Source organism: Lithobates pipiens, unplaced genomic scaffold (assembly GCF_037356315.1).
Source record: "Lithobates pipiens isolate NorthernLeopardFrog02 unplaced genomic scaffold, aLitPip1_a1.2 Scaffold_11, whole genome shotgun sequence".
NCBI classification, from domain to species: domain Eukaryota; kingdom Metazoa; phylum Chordata; class Amphibia; order Anura; family Ranidae; genus Lithobates; species Lithobates pipiens.
In genome coordinates, this window is record NW_027507696.1 from 3,480,155 (window position 1) to 3,503,287 (window position 23,133).

Sequence of the window (23,133 nt, forward strand, 5' to 3'; positions counted from 1 at the left end):
TACACACAGTCGGACATTCCGACCACAAAATCCGTCTGATTTTTTCCAGACGGATTTTGGCCAAAACTTGTGTTGCATAAACACGGTCGGACAAAGTTGTCGGAAAATCCAATCGTTCTGAACGCGGTGACGTTCGTTGCGTATGAGTACGTAGAGGCCAGTAGCCAATAGCTTTCGTCTCTTAATTTGATCTGAGCATGCGTGGCACTTTGTCCGATCGGAATTCTCTACAAACGATCGGAAAAAGTCCGATCTGATTTTTTTTTTTTCGTAAAATTTGAGATCCTGCTCTCAAATTTTTTCCATCAGAATTTCCGAAGGAAAAAGTCAGATAGAGCCCACACACGATCGGATTTTCCGACAATATAATCCGATCGGACCTTTTCCGTCGGAATTTCCGACCGTGTGTACAAGGCATAAGACTTGACATGCTGAGCGGCAGGCGGTGATGGGCAGAGAGTCACTGATTGGTGCCATTACCAGTAAAAAAAAAAATAAATAAAGTCCCCGGATTTCATTTTAAAAATCTGGTCACCTTAGTTTACAGGTAAATAACATGCATAAAGTATGGTAAATTCACATTGCTTTTGAAATTAACGGTCTGGTGGCAAAGGTACCTTTAGTGCAAATGATAGAAAAAAAGGACTCAGCTTGCATCCCAGAGACCCACGGGGGGGCCCTTTGTTTTTGGGCCATAAAAAAAAAAAAAAACATTTTTTTTTCTATCAGTGTGACGGAGGTTACTTACAACGCCTAGCACGCTTCATACGCTGCGGGGTGAATGACTTTCATTGCTCCCCTGCTTGGAGAACATGTGAAAGCAGGGCCAAACACTGCCTGAAGCCATGCAGGTCCATGTATAGAAAAATAATAGATCGTTTAACTTTTTTTTTTCTTTAGGCTGGGTTGACACCGCTGCGGCAGCGAGAACCGGATGTGATTCGCACCGCACTGCAGTGCAAATCACATCCGATCTCTGTGCGATGCGAGTTCAGCCATACAGATAGTATGGCTGAATTCGCATCGCACCCGCCGCAAACTTGCACAGGACCCTTTTTTTGGTCCGCAGCAGAATCGGATTGCATGGGTGTTCACACCATCCGATCCGATTCCTGTCCGAGTTTGCAGATCGCACTGCGATATGCGAACTGATCTGGGGGTGTCATTAACATTTCATTGACACTCCCAGCAGTCCGCATAGGGCAGTGTGACCTACCGGCAGGAGGCATGCGATGCGGGAAAACGCCGCGGATTTGCGGCGTTCTCGCATCGTTTCAGTGTGAACCCAGCCTAAAACACAAAAGGACGAAAGGATGGTGATAATTAGATGTGGACCAAAAAAAGGGTCCTGCACAGAGATCGGATGTGATTTGCACTGCAGTGCGGTGCGAATCACATCCGATCTCGGACATCGCAGCAGTGTGAACCGAGCCATAGACACAAAAATCTCCCAACCAGCTTGGCAAATCATTTAATCAAATATGGCAATGATGATGTTTGCACTCCAATATACAGAGTCTAATGTCATCATCCAGTTCAACCACATAGACCTCTGTATCTCTATAGACAGAAATTTATAGCCATTGCAAACCATGTGACTGCTATGAAATGTCCAGCAATGCAGTGATTTATGCAGGAAGCAATAGCATTTTGCAATTAATGAATAAAAAATGATAAAAATGATTGCATGTGTCATTTGGGAACCTCTATAAAATGGTTATTAAAAATCAATAAATCTCTGTTACTGAAGGAATGGTCTTTGAGAATGAGATTAGAGAGGGAGGGGCACAACAATGTGCATTTATGACCATTGAGAGCAAGGTTCTCTTTTCTGTACCATTCCTGGGTCCAGCCCATGTACTGCGTCAGAAACTCTGCAATTAAAGGAGTTTGGTGCCGACCAATTGAGGTGCTTTAATATAAATAGACTTCAGCCGACGTCACTTTCCAAGTTTAGAGACAAAAACGGAGCTTAATGTGCATTTAGAGGCACTGTAATTTACCAAATTGGCTTAATGGGTCCTGTTCTATACATATTGCCTACAGCCGGAATTAACTCTCAAGGTTCCTGCCGATGTATGGTGAAATAGGTGGCAGTTTTAGAAAGCAGGCTAAGATAAAGCAAATCTGACCTATGTGATGAAATTGCAGAATGCAGAATTGCAGAAACGAATAAGCAATTTAGGAATCAATAACTTGTTTCATGTTGGTATTGTTGAAAATATGTATCTGGCACCCTCAAAAAGTATGTCCTCTTCACCTCTATACCACGCTGAATTTCAGTTCAACTCATGCAGGAATAGAACTGACTACAACCATGAGTTCAATTTCAAAGTGAACTACATGGATCACGCATGAGAAAAGATGGTCTGCAACTCGTGGCTTGCACTTTAAAATCTTCAAAATGTATTGATTCTCCATAAAAGACACAGACAGCAGATGTAAATGCGGTTCAGCCTTGTTCACTGCAGCTGTGCAACTGCCTTTCCACTCCCAGGTAGCTCTGAATAATTTTCTGATCATATTGGGTAGTAGTACCCTACTTCTGCTCTATTACATGGACCATGCAGTTGGAGGCACGAGGGAAATCATAAAAAAAGACAAGTGTGCCACCCAGATATGACATAATGTTAGGGGGCATGGCTAAACACAGGATCCAAAACAATAATCCTCACATTTTGAAGCATTTGGCCGCGTACACACGGGCGGACTGTATGGCCTACTTAGTCCGTCATACAATCCGACGGACAGTCCGTCATACTTTCGAATGAACGGACTTGACCACACACGGATGCACAAACAGTCCGTCGAAAGCTTGCGCGATGACGTGTACAGCACGTACGACGGGACTAGAAATAGGAAGTCCAATACACAGCAATGCAACCTTCCGCCGTGTAAATCCTTTCTGAGCATGCGCCATTCTTAGTCCGTCGAACTAGCCTACTGACGAGCGGATTGTCCGCTGAAACCAAAGTATGACGGACAGAATTTCGAAAAATCCGAAATACTTAGTACACCGGACTGCACGCCGAAAAAGTCCGCTGAAGCCCACACACGAGCGGACTGTCCGCTGAAATGTGTTTCGACGGACTAAGTACGCCATACAGTCCGCCCGTGTGTACGCGGCCTTTGACAGATAGGCTGGTACACTTTGATGGAGGTTCAATTACTTGGAAAAGATTGAGAAGTCATTGAAATAAAACAAGCTTTTAATGAACTATAGTTTCTAAATGACTAAATTACACGTCGCGTGCTGGAGAGCCCTTTTTTTCTTTTTTAAGTATTTAAATCAAGAAAATGACATAATTACCACATTTTAAATGAGCAATTAACTGAAAGTGCTTATTTTGTGATTTTCTAGCCAAAGCTATTTCTCACTCTGTGAAAGGATTTAAAAACTGAAAGAAGTGTCCATTACAGAAAAAAATTCCTAGTATGAAAGGTTGGCAATAGATGAGAGCATCTCTCCCCATGAAGATCAGATAGACATCTGCTTTATTATGCCAGGGTAAGTCGCATCTTGTGATTTGTCTACCACACTTGGTTCACATCTTCCTTCTCTCTTGCTATTGTCAGGGCCGTCTTTAATATTGATTGGACCCTGGGCAAAAAACTTTTCTTGGGCCCCCCCCCCCCCATGCAGTTTCGCTCTCCACCTGCTCTGAGACATACAATAAATAGCAGCTAGACTCAAAATCAGTTTACTGTATCAGATCAGGCAGCTATTGCAATTGGTTGCCAGAGGTTACAGTGTATCATTACCGCTCACTGACTGGTTGTTAGAGGTTACAGCACACATTACGGCTCACTGATTAGTTGCTAGAGGTCACAGCACATGATTTCTGCTTGTTGACTAGTTGCTAGAGATTACTGTGGATATGACCTCAGGAGTGCATGATATACATATCAATGCCACATGGCGGCCACTATTGACATATGAATGCAACCTTTACATATGAATGCCACCGCTATTTACATATGAATGTCGGTAATTTACATGTAAACACCGGGTCTGCAGGTGAGTCATCTGCAGACAACAATAAGGCAGAGCTGGGCAGCATTAGTAGCAGCACTTCACACTGAGATATTGGGACACAGCACAGGACTAAAACCTCAAGGGACGAGGGAATTTAAACCAGGATAGTTGGCAAGTATGAGGCAGCTGCTTTGGCACCCACAATAATGACAGGGCCCAGGGAAGCTGCCCCTTTTGCCCTGCCTTAAAAATGGCCCTGGCTATTGTGAAGATATTAATTAGACTATTCACACAGGTCATTTCATGCAAGCTGAAAAAATCTATGCAAGCGGTAATGAACACTTCCAATTGTTGCCGTAAAACATCATGAGAGTGATAGTGGGCACTACATTGCGGGTAGAAATGAGCCATTTATGGATGATCATTTTATATGATATATGCTGGTAGGTTAATTGGTTCTTGCCAAAATTGGCCTAAGTATTTGTATGTATGCATGTGAAGACTGTAATCTAGATGCATATAAGAAAACCTGGTCCCTATGGAACATATTTATACATTCAGAAGTAGGAAAGTCCCTTCTTAAAGCGGGAGTCCGCCGGGAGTCCGCCGGGACTCCGCGTTTTTTTTTTTTTTTAAAGTCAGCAGCTACAAATACTGAAGCTGCTGACTTTTAAAATAGTGACACTTACCTGTCCAGTGCGCCCGCGATGTCGGCACCCGAAGCCGATCTCTCGATCGTCTCTCGGGTGCTGCCGCCGCCATCTTGGGTATGGGAATCAGGAAGTGGAGCCTTTCGGCTTCATTTCCCGGTTCCCTACTGCGCATGCGTGAGCCGCGCTGCGCAATGAGGACGGTCCCCGCTGCCTCTGGGATCTGTGTGTTTCCCAGCAGGCAGCGGGACACTTGCGGAAGGGGGCGGGCACTTGTGGAAAGGGGCGTAATTTACGCCCCTTTCCGCAGAGAGCTAGCCCAGAAGTGGGTGCAGTTACCTGGATTATCCAGGTAACTGCACCCCCCTCCCCCCTGAAAGGTGCCAATTGTGGCGCCGGAGGGGGGGAGGATTCCGATGAGCGGAAGGTCCATTTTAGGGTGGACCTCCGCTTTAAGGCCTGAGCGATCATAACCTGCCATACTTTAGATAAGGCAGCCTGATTCTAATTTTGTGGAAGCGGAAATGGGCGGAGCAGTTGTTATTCCCTTCATCCTCCCACCCTCCCCCCTCTTCTTTTCTTGCTACTTAACTTTCTTTCTTTCTTCCTTCTTTCCTCCGGTGGCAGCCTTCTGATCTATCAGGGGACGATTTTATTCATGCATGCAGAATGACTCTTGGAGACTCAGGGCAGTCGGTAACTTTACCTTCTCTGTGTTGTTTGAGCCTCCGGGATAAAGTCGCCGGGTGATAGTTGAACACATCTCCTGTGGATCTTTCCTGATTCCTACTGAACGTATTTAAAGACGTTTGCAGTTACCAGAATGTGTCGTTCGGTGGCTGCGACCTCTACTGTTTAACCACTGTTTGTAAGTTTGCTGGGCGTTTGCCCAAATTTAGAAAATTCAATAAAAATATATTTGAAAAAAAAAAAAGACTGTAAGCTCCTTGCGGACAGGGACTGATGTGAATGTACTTTATGTCGAGCTCTGAATTAATTTGAGACTTTCTAATGTCTCTGCTTCTTTAAAAACTGACATTTTTCAATGTAATGTGAGTTCTTGTTTTTTTTTCTTTTCAATGCATTTGTTTGGCATGGTAATATACAGTATACACCCAAAGAGCATCAGACAAGGATTTTGAATAAATTCTGTATCTCTGAAAAATTTAGAATTTTGAATACGAACAAAATAATAGGTTTCATCTATTTGTTGTCAACTAGGAACAGAAAAAGAGGCTAGAGGGGAGAGAAATTCAATATCCCTCTTTAGTTCAGCTCCAGACCTGTCATAGGTGTGACCCTCAACAATTCAAAAGGAAAACCTGACAAGCTGCTCCATTTATAACCAGTATCACATAAATGTTAAAGAGGAAGAAAACTCTCCCACTCTGATGCTTCTTTTCATTTAGTCCATTATAATAAGTCATTATCAGACTATAGCCGCTGTAATCAGCCCAAATCGCATATTACTTACTGTTTAAAGAAACTTTAGAGAACTTGTTTCCAGGGGTTAGGCAGCGCCATCTTAAGTATTGTTTTCTGAGTCCACAGTGGAGTGTATTTCCGCCCTTACATTGAGCACTTCCTGTACTGTTAACCAAGCCTCCTTCTCATTCCAACGTTTCTATGGCAACCCTGCTTCCCTGTTCGTAGCTGACTTGTTTATTTCATAGTATTTACTTGTGCCGATGTCTAATGTTTGCCTTTGTCAGACTTATCAACTTCAGCTGATAAGACTGCAGTAATGGCCAAGTTTAGACTGTATGTGAGGTCACATGGTGTGTAGGAGGAAGCTCTGAGTGATTAGCAGAGTTCAGTGTTGTGCTGTAGGAAGTCCTGATAACAGATAGATAAGACATAGAGAGTGTGCCTTAAATCAGGGGAGATCTGGGCATGCTCAGTGACTTCATTCTACAGAACAACAAGGAATACAACAATACTAAGCAAGTAAGGAGATATCTACAAGCAGTGTTCATTAGGGTTTTTTATGCTGATTTACATGGGACAAAGTTGTGGGGGAGGGTTTACAACCACTTTAAATACAATGCAATCCCTTGTACTGCTTGGCTAAATTGAGCACGTTTAACTGAACTGCTAATTTAAAGTCTAATGCCAGCTAACAGGTCCAGCTCAATTCACTAAAGTGTAACAATTGTTATTTGATATAATGATCATTGTTTTCAACATATGTTTTATTGTTAGAACTCATCGCTCAAAAAAAAAAAATGGTTGTCATGACAAATGGTGATTATTAAAGCTTAGTGAATTAAGCCTGTTGAATATTCTGAAACTACTGGCATCATTTGTCAACAGTTCCCATACTAAAAATCTCAATGCTTATTGGCTGTTTCCAGTGATTGTGCATTTTCACGTTTCTTGCAGCATTCCAAGTAAATTTGTCACGTGGTACTTACCGGCCCCCCCTCAGGGTTCCTGATGTAGCCATAAGCAATGGTTTTATCAATGGCAAAACCAAAGTCGGCCCTTCGAATGTGTCCTACTGCAATGCCATCCCTCCATATTGCTTCCAGACCAAACAATGGGACTTTCCTGCACAGAAGAATTATCATAGTACCGATTATTCAAATAACTTCATTAAGCTCTACTGTATGTCACATAGCAGAATACCATTATAACTGTATAAAAAATAGACGACAACAGACTCAGTAATATAAATTATAATTTTACTGGTTTCCACTTATCTTTTTCAGCCAGGTGCATAGCATTTATTTATTTATTTAATATATACAAGTATGTCATAATAAAACAACTGAGCCATGAAAAGAAAACCTCATCTCCCAGGATGCTAAAAAAATAGGCAGCACAGTTCTTGCATGAAATGTATTATCACTCAACAGGATGTAATAGTTTGTTGAGCAGAGACCCATAGTTTGTACAGGTGCCATGCACTAATGACCAATATGCATTTCATTTTGACACATAATATTACAAAATACCAGTGCACGTTAAGGCGGTAAGTGTTAACCAATTAAAATATTTAATGATTTTAGTAACTTTACTTATTATATATATATATATATATATATATATATATATATATATATATATATATATATTTTTTTTTTTTTTATTATTATTTTTTTTTTTTTAAGTGTTTTTAATTAGGGAAAATACATTGCACATAACTTAACACACTTAAGTGTGAACCAATTAAAATATTTAATGATTTTAGTAATTTTACTTATAATATATATATATATATATATATATATATATATATATATATATATATATTATTATTATTATTTTTTTTTAAGTATTTTTAATTAGGGAAAATACATTGCACATAACTTAAGTGTTAACCAATTAAAATATTTAATGATTTTAGTAATTTTACTTATAATATTATATATATATTTTTTTTAAATTATTATTATTATTATTTATTTTTTTAAGTGTTTTTAATTAGGGAAAATACATTGCACATAACTTAACACACTTAAGTGTGAACCAATTAAAATATTTAATGATTTTAGTCATTTTACTTATAAGATATATTATTTATTTTTTTAAGTATTTTTAATTAGGGAAAATACATTGCACATAACTAAGTGTTAACCAATTAAAATATTTAATGATTTTAGTAATTTTACTTATAAGATATATTATTTATTTTTTTAAGTATTTTTAATTAGGGAAAATACATTGCACATAACTAAGTGTTAACCAATTAAAATATTTAATGATTTTAGTAATTTTACTTATAAGATATATATATATATATATATATATATATATATATATATATATATATATATATATATATATATATTTTTTTTTTTTTTTTAAGTGTTTTTAATTAGGGAAAATACATTGCACATAACTTAACAGCATCCTGCCTTTGCATAGTCAACAAAGGATAAAACAGAGACCACTTGACCCAATAAACTGTATCTTTGTGTGAGAACCCATTAGGAAAGACGTACTGAAATTGTCACTGCTAACCTATTATTAAAGGTGCAGGCTCTAGAGCAGTCATCCTCGCCCTGAAGTTTGAGTGACTGAGAGACCTGGAACAAACATGGACCAACACCCAATACACAGCTGCTCTAGATGATGTTTTCCTATTTTTCTTTTACAAGGAAGTTTAAGGGATGCACCTAAACGAAAAATGACATTTCAGCTTTGAGTCATCACCTAGCTTCTCATGACAAAGTCTCTGCACTTGAGTTCCCAATTCCTCTCCTGTGTAGGGATGAGCCGAACACCCCCCGGTTCGGTTCGCACCAGAACTTGCGAACGACCCCCGCGTTCGAAGCGAACGTTAGAACCCCATTGAAGTCTATGGGACTCGAACGTTCGAAATGGAAAGTGCTAATTCTAACGGCTAATAAGCAAGATAGTGTCCTAAAAAGGGTTTGGCGACCTGCCTCCTGCCTCAGGGGACATGGGTCACTGCCTAAAAAAGTTTTAAAAACTGCCGTTTTGGCGGGAGCACTGATTTTAATGACGATTAAAGTGAAAAAAAAAGGTGAAATATTCCTTTAAATATGGTGCCTGGGGGGTGTCTGTAGTATGCCTGTGAAGTGCCACGTGTTTCCCGTGTTTAGAACAGTCCCTGCACAAAATGACATTAAACGGAAATAACACCATTTAAAACTGCTTGCGGTTTTAATGTTATATCTGGTTCCTGCAATATGGTTGAAAATCATTGAGAAAATGGCATGGGTAGCCCTCCCTGCCCATTACCAGCCTATTTGGGTCTTGTACACATATTAAGGGGAACCCCGTACCCATATTAAAAAAAGGAAATGCGTGTGGCCCCCAGGCCCTATATACTCAGAACAGCAGTATACAGGCGGTGCAAACAAGACAGGGACTGTGTAGGTTTGTTGTGTTAAGTTGAATCTGTTTGTAATTTTCAACCGGTACATTTTTAAAGTGTAGCTCCAGTCAAAAAAACTATTTTTAAGCTTTTTGGAAAACATAGGGAAGGGTTATCACCCCTGTATAATTTGTTTTGTCGTCCATCTTTTTTCATCTCACTTGCTGCTGTCTCCTTGCGTTTGCAAGTAGGAGATGTTTGTAAGTTGGATGTTTGAAAGTAGGGGCCTGCCCTATATTATAGCGGTATGTACTGGGTACAGAGCACGCAGACAGCACGCACTATCTCCTAACACTACTGACTGCAAGCTCTATTATTAACCACTTGACCACTGGGCACTTAAACACCCTTAATAACCAGACCAATTTTCAGCTTTCGGTGCCCTCACATTTTGAATGACAATTACTCAGTCATGCAACACTGGACCTATAGGAAATGTTTGTCCTTTTTTTCACACAAATAGAGCTTTCTTTTGGTGGTATTTAATCACCTCTCAGTTTTTAATTTTTTGCGCTATAAAAGAAAAAAGACCGAAAATTCTGCGAAAAAATGAATTTTTCTTCGTTTCTGTTATAAAATTTAGCAGATTAGTAATTTTTTCTTCATAAATTTTGGCCAAAATTCATACTACTACATATCTTTGGTAAAAATAAGTACAAATTGGTGGATATTATTTGGTCTTTGTGAAAGTTATAGAGTCCACAAGCTATGGTGCCAATATCTGAAAATTGATCACACCTGAAGTACTGACGGCCTATTTCCTTTTTTTTTTTTTTTTTCCACAAAATTGTCATATTATCAGGTTATTTCACACACACAGCATATCCATACCAAAAGACCCTGGAGAATACAATGGTGGTTGTTGCAAATTTTTATCTCACACGGTATTTGCACAGCAATTTTTCAAACGCGTTTTTTGGGGGGAAAAAACAGTTTTGTGCTTAAAAAACAAACAAAAAAAACAGTAAAGTTAGCCCAATGTTTGCATAAAGTGAAAGATGAAGTTATGCTGAGTAAATAGATATCAAACATGTCACTCTTCAAAATTGCACATGCCCGTGGAATGGCGGCAAACGTCGCTACTTAAAAAATCCCCATAGGCGACGCTTAAAATTTTTTTTACTGGTTACATGTTTTGAGTTGCAGAGGAGGTCTAGGACTAGAATTATTGCTCTCGCTCTAACGTTCTCGGCGATACCTCACATGTGTGGTTTGAACACTGTTTTCATATGTGGGCGGGGCTTACGCATGCGTTCGCTTCTGCATGCGAGCACATGGGGACATGGGCGCTTTAAATTTTTTTTTTTTTTTTTTTATTGTTCATTTTACTTTATTTATTTTAGTTTGACATTTTTTTCCCCAAAAATATATTTTTGATCACTTTTATTCCTATTACAAGAAATGTAAACATCCCTTGTAATAGGAATATGGGGTGACAGGTCCTCTTTACAGTGAAATCTGGGGGTCAATATGACCCCACATCTCACCTCTAGGCTGGGAAGCCTGAAATAAAAAATAAAAAAAAGATTCTGGCTTTGATCGTACTGGCGAGTTGGTAGAAGCACCGGAGGGCGGTGAGGGGTGGGGGGCGTCTATGGCTGGGTATTTCAGGGTATCACCGAGTATGGCTGGGTATCTCTGAGTATGGCTGGGTATGGCAATTTATGGCAGGGTATTGCAGAGTATTGGCGGGGTATTAGTGGGGTACTACAGAGTAATAGCAGGGTACTGCAGAGTATTGGGGGGTACTCCAGAGTAATGGCAGGGTACTGCAGAGTAATGGGGGTTACTGCAGAGTAATGGGGGGTACTGCAGAGTAATGGCAGGGTACTCCAGAGTAATGGCAGGGTACTGCACTGCAGAGTAATGGCGGGGTACTGCAGAGTATTGGGGGGTACTGCAGAGTAATGGGGGGTACTGCAGAGTAATGGGGGGTACTGCAGAGTAATGGCAGGGTACTGCAGAGTAATGGCGGGGTACTGCAGAGTAATGGCGGGGTACTGCAGAGTAATGGCGGGGTACTGCAGAGTAATGGCAGGGTACTGCAGAGTATGCACTGGTATTGCAGAGTATTGGCAGGGAATTGAGGGGTTAAATTCGGTGAGCAGCGATGTGGGCACTGCAGATGCAGCCCACATCGCTGCTGACACCGATCTCTTTCCCCTCCGCTGTACCGATCGGTACAGAGAGGGGAGGAACCGGCGTCATAACATGACGCCGGTTTGTTTACAAGTGATCACTCCGTCATTTGACGGAGCGATCACGTGGTAAACGGCCGCGACGAGCGGCCGTTTACCGTGATCCGTGATGCGCCGGGTCCTGTGGACCCGGCGGTCACGGATGCTCTCGAGTGCGCGCCCCAGGGGGCGCGCGAGAGCAGGATTCTGGGAGGCCGCTAATTAACGGCCTCTCAGAGTTAAACAACCGCCCTGAAGCCGTTAATCGGCAATGGGCAGTTGTTAAGTGGTTAAAGCTAGATCACTAGCTATATAGGTGAGGTGAATATAGTGGTGTATACTGCGGTCAGGGCACAGACAACAACCACTACACAGCAGCAAGATAGGAAATCAGCCAAAAACGATCGGTGTGTACTGTGTTGAAGGTACACAGAACACCCACTGCTTCAGATGCTAACACACTACACGAGGCCGCCTCAAAGGCGGCCTTATATAGTGTGGGGCGTGCACTACACAGCCTGAGCTATGATTGGCCACAGGCAGGATGCCTGTGGCCAATCATGGCTCTCCTCGCTGCTGGCGCTACGATTGGCCAAGCATGCGGGATCACAGTGCATGCTTGGCCAATCATGAGCCAGCAATGCACTGCGCCACCGCAGTGCATTGTGGTCCGCGCGCCGGAATTCGCCGAACGGCCGAACAGCCAATGTTCGAGTCGAACGTACGTTCGACTCGAACATGAAGCTCATCACTACTCCTGTGCAGCACCTGGCCTCACTCCCCATGTGGTCTCACTCCCCATGTGGTCTCACTCCATGTCAGACTTTTCATTCATCTTACACTACGCAGAATTCAGTTGGAAAAGTAAGACTCAGATGAAAAAAAATGAAAAGATAAAGAAGTCATAAAAAGCTGAGAAGAAATATGATCTTTAATCTTGGATTTTTTTTTTTTTTGGATTGATCAGAATGAATTACTCACTCATTAATAGTGAAGCCCACCAGACGCTTGGTCACGCCTTTAGCTTTTTGTTCCTCCAAAACATCTCGTCCTAAGAATGGGGTGCTGGATTTCAGCTTGCAGGTGAAGCCAAGCCCTGCTTCCAGTGGTGTGTCATCCGGGCGCAAGTCCGCATGCCAGTGACGGTAGCCTAAAATATGACATTAGTACTACCTATAGAGCATTATTTTATTTTTTTTATGATATATTGAATAAATCATTATATAGTGTATTTATAATATGTTTTAATTGTATTGCTATTTGTACGATATACTAAAATGCAAATATATGAAATGTATGTTATAGATTTATTATGCATACTCTATTTTCTGTATCGGGTCCCCTTTATCACAATTCTGCTGTGCCATTCTGGCCCTAACCAATTATTCAGAATGGGTATGGAATGGAATTGTGGCAACAGAATCACCACCAGTTGTGCACACTTCACCTTCCAGCTGCCTCCAAAGAGGAACGTGACATAAAGGAAAAATTAAGATTTATTTTTTTATGTCTAACCTCTCCCACATGACAGGTAGAATGATGAAAGCAGATTTCTGATTGGCTGCTCCGGATTACGTAGTTTAAAGTGTATGTGTAGCCAAAACTTTTTTTCACAATTCATTTTTTTGCTGTATGTGTCCCATTGGGGGAAGTTCTTGTAATTTTTTTGTCCCAGAGAAGCAACGGGAAGTTATGCCGCGTACACACGATCAGATTGTCCGGCGTACTTAGTCCGCCGAAACGCATTTCAGCGGACAATTCGATCGTGTGTGGGTTTCAGCTGACTTTTCCAGCGTGAAGTCCGGCGGACTAAGAAAGTATTTTTGCACTCCAATCTTCCTGTCGGACTTGGGTTTCAGCGGACAATACGTTCGTCAGTATGCTAGTACGGCGGACTAAGAATGACGCATGCTCAGAAGCAAGTACGAAAAAGGAAGCTATTGGCTACTGGCTATTGAACTTCCTTTTTCTAGTCCCGTCGTATGTGCTGTACGTCATCGTGCAAGCGAACGTCGGACTTTCTGTGTGTCCGTGTGTGGCCAAGTCCGTTCGGTAGAAAGTCCGCCGGATTGTATGTCGGACTAAGTACGCCAGACAATTTGATCGTGTGTACGCGGCATTAGAGGAAATATCCCAAAGTGAGGGTAAATCCTCACTTTGACAGTTGTCACCAGAACAGGTCTCTCGATAACTATAACATTTTGGACTTTCATTCACTCGTAGCGACAATGGTCAAGGGTACAAATAGAGGGGTGAATCTACCCAATGGGGAAAAATAAAACTTGACAGAGACTTTAAAAAGGAAGTAAACCCTGATGGGTTTTACTTCCTCTTTGATTCCCTGCAAAGGTAAAGCATAATGGACTACTATGCATCGCATCGCATCGCATAGTAGTCCATTATGTGTCACTTACCTGACACAGGAGCCAGCGATGTCACCGCTGTCCCCTTGTGTACGGAGCCTCTATCTTTCTGGTGGGTCTCGCTGCTCCGGCGCTGTCATTCGACGAAGCCGCGATGACGTTACTCCCGTGCATGCGCACGGGAGCCGCCACTCGCGGCCACATCACCATTAATATATATATGCGCTATATATATATATATGCTGTAGTCAGTGGTGCCTGTCTTTTGGCAAATATCTCCTAAGCTGTGTAGGTTTAGGAGATATCTCTTGGACCTACAGGTAAGCCTTAATCTAGGCTTACCTGTAGGTCAAAGTGGTTTGTAAGGGTTTACAACCACTTTAACCCTTCTCTACTCTGTTCAAAACAATAAAAAAAAAATGGTTTGCCTATAGATACACTAAGTAATAGGTCTGATATTTTGGCAAGACATGGAATCAACCTTCAAAAATTCCCATTGAAGATCTGTTTAAGCTAAAGTAACCAGCTTTGGTATTCAGAAATCGAGATCAGGTTGGTTCTAATTTAAAGGCGGCAGAAGGGAATATTGCAGAAATTAGCGGCGTCAATTTCAACGAACATCGTTCATGATTTCCCACGCTGAAAGCGGCGCTTGTTAATTCACATCTGCCTCTAATAGGAGGTGTCACCAAGCTCCCCGGCACATACCAGAAGTCACTGCTATCGCATTAGACGTAGACTCTGCTGAGGGAATCTCATTAAATCAGAACGTCTGTTCAAGGATGAACAAATGTATCCCGTGTGATCTGACGTTTAGACCAAAAGCAGTTTTCCTTTGAGGAATGGTATGGATTCCTCCAGTTAACATTTCAAAGTGAAGAAAGAAAAATGTTCTGACAAAGAGGATTGCTGTAAGATGAGCCAATTTGTCTCAATTTACAAAAGTCAATATCTTTTCATGACTAATGAAAAGTCAAACTTCAATTCACTTAGAAAGATTTATAACTGAGTAAATTGGGAGCTCTGCTCCAAATTCCAGTAATTGTGTTAACATTGTCATTTTATATAATATTTTGTATAGCACCTGCTTAGTGTCACTTATTTCATAGGATGTGAGTAATTTTCAGTGTTTAATCTCAGTATGTATGGATGCTGCACAGTACAATTTCTTTTATAATATATGCTGGATCTAATCCTCAGTATTTGTACCTATTCTGTGTGTATGGATCCTGCACGGTGCTACTTCTCTTGTCCTATATGCTGGGTGTAATCCTTAGGGTCAGTTATTGTCTATACATGGGCACCCCCAGGTGGTGGTGATCTGGGGGGGGTTTGTGTTGGGAAGGAGAAGATTTTTGTTAGGAGAGGGGATATGGGGGTAATTTGTGCTGGTAGAGAGAGGTTTGAAGTGGGGGTAGAAGATATGTATATGGAGGGGAAATTTTAGGGGTAGAGGATTTGTGCTAAGAGGGGTGAATTATTTTTTTGGGAGGGGGGTGGGAGGCGGATTTGTACTGGGAGGAGGGAGAATTTATGCTTAGGGGGTAAGCATGCAAATTAGTGCTCAGTGTTTTTGTGACGGGAATTTTGCGGACACATAATGCTCATACATCCTAAGGGGGGCGCAAATTTGGCATGCTCGCCCTGGGCTCTAGACCCAGTACTGGACACCCCACATTACCACTTCTCTTGTTCCGTACACTGGGTGTAATTCTGAGTTGTTTTTTTTCTTATTCTGTATGTATGGATACTGCACAGGACTACCTCCTTTTTGTGTATGCTGGATATAATGTGCAGTGTGTGCATTTGTTCGGTACGTAGGAATGCTGCATAGCAGCAGTTCTATTATTCTGTAAATTGGGTGACATTCCCAGTATGTGTTCTTAGTCTATATGCATGGACTCTGTATGGTAGAATTTGCCTTGTTCCGTATGCTGAATGTAAATGTAAATGTATTAAGACAGCACATACTGGATGTACACAAGCCAAGGTGTAAGGACATATTAGTGCATTTTTTTTCCTTCCAAGTAGGATATTACCTTTCTCAATGCTGAGGGAATCAATGGCTCTGTATCCAGCATTGGCAGTGCCATGCTTTGCACCGGCAGCCATGACTGCCTGGTACACAGGTACACAGGCTTCTCTAGGCATATGCAGCTCCCAACCCATCTCTCCCACGAAGGACAGGCGGATGGCACGAACCTGGGATAACACAAAGAAGAATTTGTTTGGGACTGTTGATTCAAAATGTTCTTCAAGTGCTTTGAAACTTAAATGACCAAATATTGTGCTCCTACATTTAGCAGACTGAGGCAACCAGTAGCCAATCAGATCATCAGAACACTCAAATTTTTAACCATTGTAGTACCCAATCTAGTAATTGAAACCGACTGCAGTAATACATAGTTTGTGCAAAAATTGCAGACTATTGTAGTGCAGTGATGCATCTAGTGTATCTATTTTTTTTTTCTTTGCTGTATGTCAAGTTATTTTCATTAATAATCATAAAAACAAACAAGCACCAAAAATGGCAAGAAAAGAAACAGAGACAGTGAAAACGTCCTTTGTCTAAATGTTAAATACACAATATACAGTAAAAAAATACGTTCAAATGTATAATAGTCGCAAATGTAGTGCACCTTGGCAAAATGTGGGCATAATAGCGCAGTGCTGTGATATTGACTGGTCTGGGAATAATTTATCGTAATATTGTCCTCTAAACAAACAGCCCTGACTTTCCAATGTGCAGGCAAATAAAAAGGCAATCATGGCAATACATGTGGGCAACCAATTGGCAATTGTGACTGCACATGGGCAACTATGGAGCAATCACAACATTATGCATGCAACAAAGGGGCAATTGTGACAATATGTGCAATAATTAACTAATCATGACAGTACATGTTTAACAAACGGACAGGTAAAATAAGACGCAGGTAATCATAATAAGACAACGGTGACAATATCTTGAGTCCAATCAGTAGGTAGAAACCATATTAGTAAAATAATGTCCCTTACATTGGTGGTCACTGGAAAGAATCATCAGTCACCATTAGGAAAAATGGCCATTACATTCAAAGAGGTAGAATCCCCTTTATATTGGTAGGGAGTAAGAACAATGTTGCATTCTTTCCATTGGCTAACAACATAAGGGGCAAATTTTCTCTTACTGACCATCAATATAAGGGACATTCTTCCTCCTGCTGACCACCAATGTAAAAGGACAATGTTCTTTCCACTCACTCTCAATGTAAGGGGTATTTTGCCTCCCACTGACCATCAATGAAAAGAGCATTCTACTTCCCACTGACTACCACCATACAGGACATCCTTTCTGCCACTGACCACTCATGTAAAAGGGCACTCTTCCTCCCAATAAACACTAATGTAAAGAACATTCTTCTGACCACCCATGTAAGAGGTATTCTTTATTCCATGCCCTCCAATGTAAAATATATTCTTTCTCCCACTGGCCACCAATGTAATGGGCATTCTTTCTCATAGTGATCACCAATGTAAGGGGCATTATTCCTCCCAGTAACCATCAACGTAAGGGACATTCTTCTTCTCATTGACCACCAATGTAAGAAGCATTCTTCTTCCCACGGACTATAAATGTAAGGGGCATCCTTCCCATGATCTATCAACATAAGAGGCATTTTTCCTCCCACAGATCACCAATGTAGGCTGAATTCTTCCTCCCATTTACCACCAAAGTAAAAAGAATTTATAATAATGCTGACCACCTATTTAAGGTGCAGTCTTCTTCCCACTATCACCAATATAAGATAAATGTATTGCATTGGTTGTCAGTGGGTATTTGTAAAGGCACATAAAAATGTAATGTGTGTCAATTGTACTAATCAACTGTGAACAGTAGGGGGCACATCCAGACACTGTACTCCCACCACTGGATTTGCCAAGTGACATTAAGGACCGAACTATGCAGTAATGCAGGCACCGCGGGATGGAATAACATTTTGCCCAGCTTAAGGTACACCACTAAGTGTATGTTAATAAAAACATGTGGCTTTTTTTGAGAATATTAGTGTATAAACTCCTCCGGTGTAGAGACAGCTGTACTTTGTTTTGTGTACAGCACTATGGCTATGTGAGCTATAGAAAATGTACATTAAAAGAAAGTGTGTGATTGTGGTGAGGACATTACAATGTAGTCTTCTCTGGTGCAGAGACGAAATAGAAATGGCTAATGCCACGTACACACGATCAAATTTTTCCGGCGGACTTGGTCCGGCAAACAATCCGCCGGACTTTCTAACGAACGGACTTGGCCACACACGGACGCTCCGAAAGTCAGGCGATTTCTAACGCGATGACGTACAGCACGTACAACGGGACTAGAAAAAGGAAGTTCAATAGCCAGTAGCCAATAGCTTCCTTCTCGTACTTGCTTCTGAGCATGCGTCATTCTTAGTCCGCCAGACTAGCACACTGACGAACGGATTGTCCGCTGAAAGCCAAGTCCGGCGGACAAATTTTGAGCCAAAACTACTTTCTAAGGCTGGGTTCACACCGCCGCGGCAGCGAGAACCGGATGTGATTCGCACCGCACTGCAGTGCAAATCACATCCCATCTCTGTGCGATGCGAGTTCAGCCATACAGATAGTATGGCTGAATTCGCATCGCACCCGCCGCAAACTCGCACGGGACCCTTTTTTTGGTCCGCAGCAGAATCGGATCGCATGGGTGTTCACACCATGCGATCCGATTCCTGTCTGAGTTTGCAGATCGCACTGCGATATGCGGACTGATCTGGGGGTGTCATTAACTTTTCACTGACACTCCCAGCAGTCCGCATAGGGCAGTGTGAACTGCCGGCGGGAGGCATGCGATGCGGGAAAACGCCGCAGATTTGCGGCGTTCCCGCATCGCTCCGGTGTGAACCCACCCTAAGTCCGCCAGACTTTTACGATGAAAAAGTCCGCTAGAGCCCACACACGATCGATTTGTCCGGCGTACTGTGGTCCGCCGGACAATTCGATGGTGTGTACGCGGCATTAGTGTTCTCTGTACAGCACATGAGAAAATGCCAGTTCTAAATAAATGTATAACAGGACATGACTGTGGGGTGTGTTCTTTGTACGGCACTGTGGAATGTGTTGGAGCTATATGGGCCTTAGAAAGCAGAAGCAGGCCCGGGTCTTGGGGCCTGATGAATTTTGATGTCTTACTGAGGTACTTTATTGAGGAAGCAGATCAAGAGCATGGCTGAAGAGCTGAGCAGCTTAGGAGCAGGCTTCTATACTAAAGAGTGTCCTGGAGAACTGGGTAGAAGATCCTGCCAGTGTACATTTGAAGAAGTTCTTACTGCTCATCATTACGGAGGTATCTGTGCCGTTTGGTTAAAGAGCCAGCTACTAATTTTGCTACAAGAGACGTCCAGCGCTATATTTTGCCTGTTTTTTGCATATCTTTTTTACAGGTACAATGACACTTTAGAGATCCAGACTCTTAAAAAAAAAAGAAGAAAATATGAGTTCCTAAATTATTTTATTATTAGCAGGGGAGGTGGGCAATGTGGACCGGAACTACTAGGTCAGTTTGCTATGTGGAATGAAGTTGCCGGGAAAATCCATGTCAGCCATGGAATCAAAGTAGTATTTGTGTAGGGCAAAATAACTAAAACAGCTAAAATGTAATACATTTGATGATAACTGTAGCTAAAACATTAGGTAGAATGCCTGCTAATCTGCCTGGCATTGAGGCCCTGACCATTAATAACTATGTGCGATTACCATGATCTTATCTGTTAAAGGCACAGGCTTCCATTATTTTTTAACCTGCACATGTACTACTACTTGATTTGACACACTTGATCAGGGGCGGACTGACCATTCGGGCACTCGGGCACTGCCCGAGGGCCCCATGCCACTAAGGGGCCCCATTAGGGTTGCCAGCCTCAATAAAACCAGGGACAGTATGTAAAAATCTGTGTTTTTTTTTTTTTTAAATCCCAAGATTATACCTGCCCCGCCTCTCCAGTACCTTTTCAGTGTGTGTATGTGTATTCTGTGTATGTATATTATGTGCCTGTGTGTGTATACTGTATGTGTATGTGTATACTGTGTGGCCCCATAATCTATTGACTGGGGGCCCCATATACTCCTATTGCCCAGGGGCCCCATAATCTTTTCCTATTGCCTGGGTGCCCCATAATCTCCTATTGCCCGGGGGCCCCATAATCTCCTATTGCCCGGGGGCCCCATGAGTTGTCAGTCCACCCCTGCACTTGATTTGACACACTCAAATCCTTCCCCTTTGAAGATGGCCGCTTTGATTGTGGTGACATGAGTCTCTAAAAACATAGGAAGAGTTAAAAGAATAAAATCTGTCTACAGAATGGGATTTCACTAAGATATCTCCTCCATCAGAGCCCTGCTCTCAGTCCAGCACATGGTGTTTACCTAAGGGAAGGCCTAGAGCAAAAGCGCTTAAATCCCTTTTATCCTGGCACTAATGTGGGGCCGTATGTTGCTCTCCTCTCATACACATCCTCCCACCTGCACCATAAGCCCGCTCCAGAGCAATGTACACTTACTAGCCAGAAAAATAGAAATCTTTTTTTTTTTGTGCACCATCTTTGACTCAAAAACAGCTGCCACACATCAGGTTCATGACTCCACAAAAAGCAAGCTTGCACTTCTCATCAGCTGGCATGCTTTTTATGGAAAGGTAGTTAAATAATTGCAGATATGTATTTATTTTTGGATTAAAGTACTCCACAAAAGGTGGTGTTGAAGGCAACCTGTGCTGGGAGAAATATAAGGCTTGCCATTGTTGAAAGTGAATTCTTCATTCTGGTTGTTGCACCTCAAAAATGTCCTGTGATGTTATAGGCCAACTCTTCTAAAAACGAGAAAGGCCCGGAGCAAAAGAAAAATAAAGAAAGAAGCGGAGGGCAGACATGACAGTGGAAAGAGGGACAGGATACAGGCTAGTAAAAGGTCTGGTATTGGGGGAGAAGAGGAGTGGGAGGGGGCAGAAGTGGTTAAAAAGATAAAAAGAGCTGGCTCCTCCCCCAGGGCAACACAGTGTGAGGGAAATTTAGAGAGCAGGAGCCATGGCAGAGGTGGAGAGAATTCTGGCCCAGCTTAGGGTGGAAGTGGTGACAAGGGGCACAGGTTGGCTGCAGGAGACCCTGGGCCAATGTTGGCGGGGCTGGCTGCAGATTCAGATACCGGGGGAGAGAGAGACTGTGTAAGCTTGGAGGTCCCGGCCTCCGGAGCGCTTTACACCGGGCCTCTCCCCTAGATCTTTGCATCATCATGGGAGTCCCCCACGGGCCCCCCTGCCAAACGTTCAGCCTTGCGTGCGGTGGGGGTCCCAGGGAGCCATTCCAGGAGGTCTGGATCGGCCGTAAGGGGGAAGAGGACGGGCTCCGCCCTTGGCATGAAATCAGCGGCATCGGAACCTCGGCGAAGGATGGCGGCAGTTGCGGTCACTGGGCCTGCTACCACCCCGGCCAGCGTCCTTCACAGTACGGTGCAAGAGAGGCAGGTGGGGACACCTGTGTGGGAGGAAGACAGCAGACATGATGGGAGCTCACCAGGTCCAGGGAAGGCAACATCGAAATCCGTAGGTGGGTCCAGAGCGCAGAGGCAAAGCCAGATGGTCAGTGGACCCTCAGCATCCAGGGACATGTCGCCTGGAGGGCCGGCTTCAGGTGAAGCTGAGACAACCGGTCCAAGGTCTGAGTGTGAACTGACTGGGTCGGAGGATGATCAAGAGCCCTTGAATGGCATGGCGGCGATGGAAGCCAGACGGTCAGCTGGTAGGAGTATGGTAGACTGGTAAGTCACCAATTACTTTACATTCTAAGGGACAGCATTGTCGCATGAGTGGGGTGAGCTGGGTGGGCCCTGCAGTCAGGAGGGTACAGCTATAGCGCCGGGAACCTCACAGGTGGGTGCTCCCATGATGGGTGAGGAGCTCGGTGCCAGGGTTAGGGGGAATCCAGGTTTGATGGGTTTCTTGGCAGGCCTTAAGGAGTTGGTCAGCAGGTGGGAAAATGGGGATTCAGCTTCCATTAGCCCAGTGGCTGAGTGGGTTCCGCCAATGGGGGTCCCAGTGGGGGCTTCAACACAGGTTGCGGTGATGACTTCTCCCGCAGTGGCAGCTCCTCTCGCCTCAGTGGAGACCGCAGTTCAGGGGCAGCAAGTGGCCGGGAAGGCTGCGGTGGCAGGGGATGCTGCGGGAAAACAGGATGGGATTACGTTGGCTGATTCGGCAAAATGCAAAGTATATGTGTTATGAGGAACCACTGGGTGCACATTTGAAACCAGAGGTACGGGAAAAAGTATGGAAAGGTGAGTACATGGTGATGTTCTCGCTGGTGCCGTTGAAAAATTGGTTGCAGGCATTCACCATTATGGCAAGTGTGATAGGGGAAAAGAACCCCGAACATTGTTCAGCGTCCTTTTGTTACCTGGATGCGGTTGCGGAAGTTTACAGAGTCTACGGGGGTACGGCATGGCTCAGGTATGATGAGCAGTTCAGGCAGCGTAGGACAATCCGGACATCTCTGCAGTGGGATCACAAGGATATCAGTCTGTGGATGCGTCTAATGACCTCTGTAAGGGCTCTGAGGCAGTTTTTTCAGGGAGGGGCCGGTGGAACCCCCCCCGGACAATCGGCCGGTAGGAAAAAGGGGATCTGCTGGCAGTACAATGAAAGTGAATAGAAATATAACTGCACAACCCTTAAAAACAGTGAAAAAGCAGCTACACTAGAATGTGACAAATATTCAAATAAAGTGTTAATAGAAAATGTAGCGCTAACACATGAATAGTAGTACATAAAATATTAAATAATGAAGCATTGAAGTCCTAAAAGTGAAATAATGGGACGACTTCCTTTGTGTGGGCCCGGCATCATCCAAGATCAGAGCGGTGCTCTCGTCTACGCGGATCGGTTTGGCATACCCTTGGCACCGAAGAAGACTGAGGGACCAAGCATGGTCATCACTTTTCTGGGCATTGTCCTGGACTCCGGTGCTATGGAGTGCCGGTTGCCCGAAGACAAGCTTGAGACTCTCAAGGCAGAGGTTAAGAATATGCCGCGTACACACGAACTGACTTTGAGGGACTAGGTCTGACGGTC

The 23,133-nt window shown here is 43.1% G+C and overlaps 1 protein-coding gene across 1 annotated transcript in view; it reads right to left on the reverse strand.

The window, feature by feature from the left end:
- The window catches only part of SARDH (sarcosine dehydrogenase), a 147,765-nt gene that overhangs the window by 12,617 nt on the left and 112,015 nt on the right, over positions 1 to 23,133 (reverse strand). Inside the window, exons 18-20 of the mRNA XM_077468194.1 lie at positions 16,052 to 16,214; positions 12,631 to 12,799; positions 7,041 to 7,176 (exon numbers count right to left, since the gene is read on the reverse strand). Of these exons, the coding sequence (XP_077324320.1) occupies positions 7,041 to 7,176; positions 12,631 to 12,799; positions 16,052 to 16,214 (468 nt within the window). The remainder of the gene's footprint in view (positions 1 to 7,040; positions 7,177 to 12,630; positions 12,800 to 16,051; positions 16,215 to 23,133) is intronic.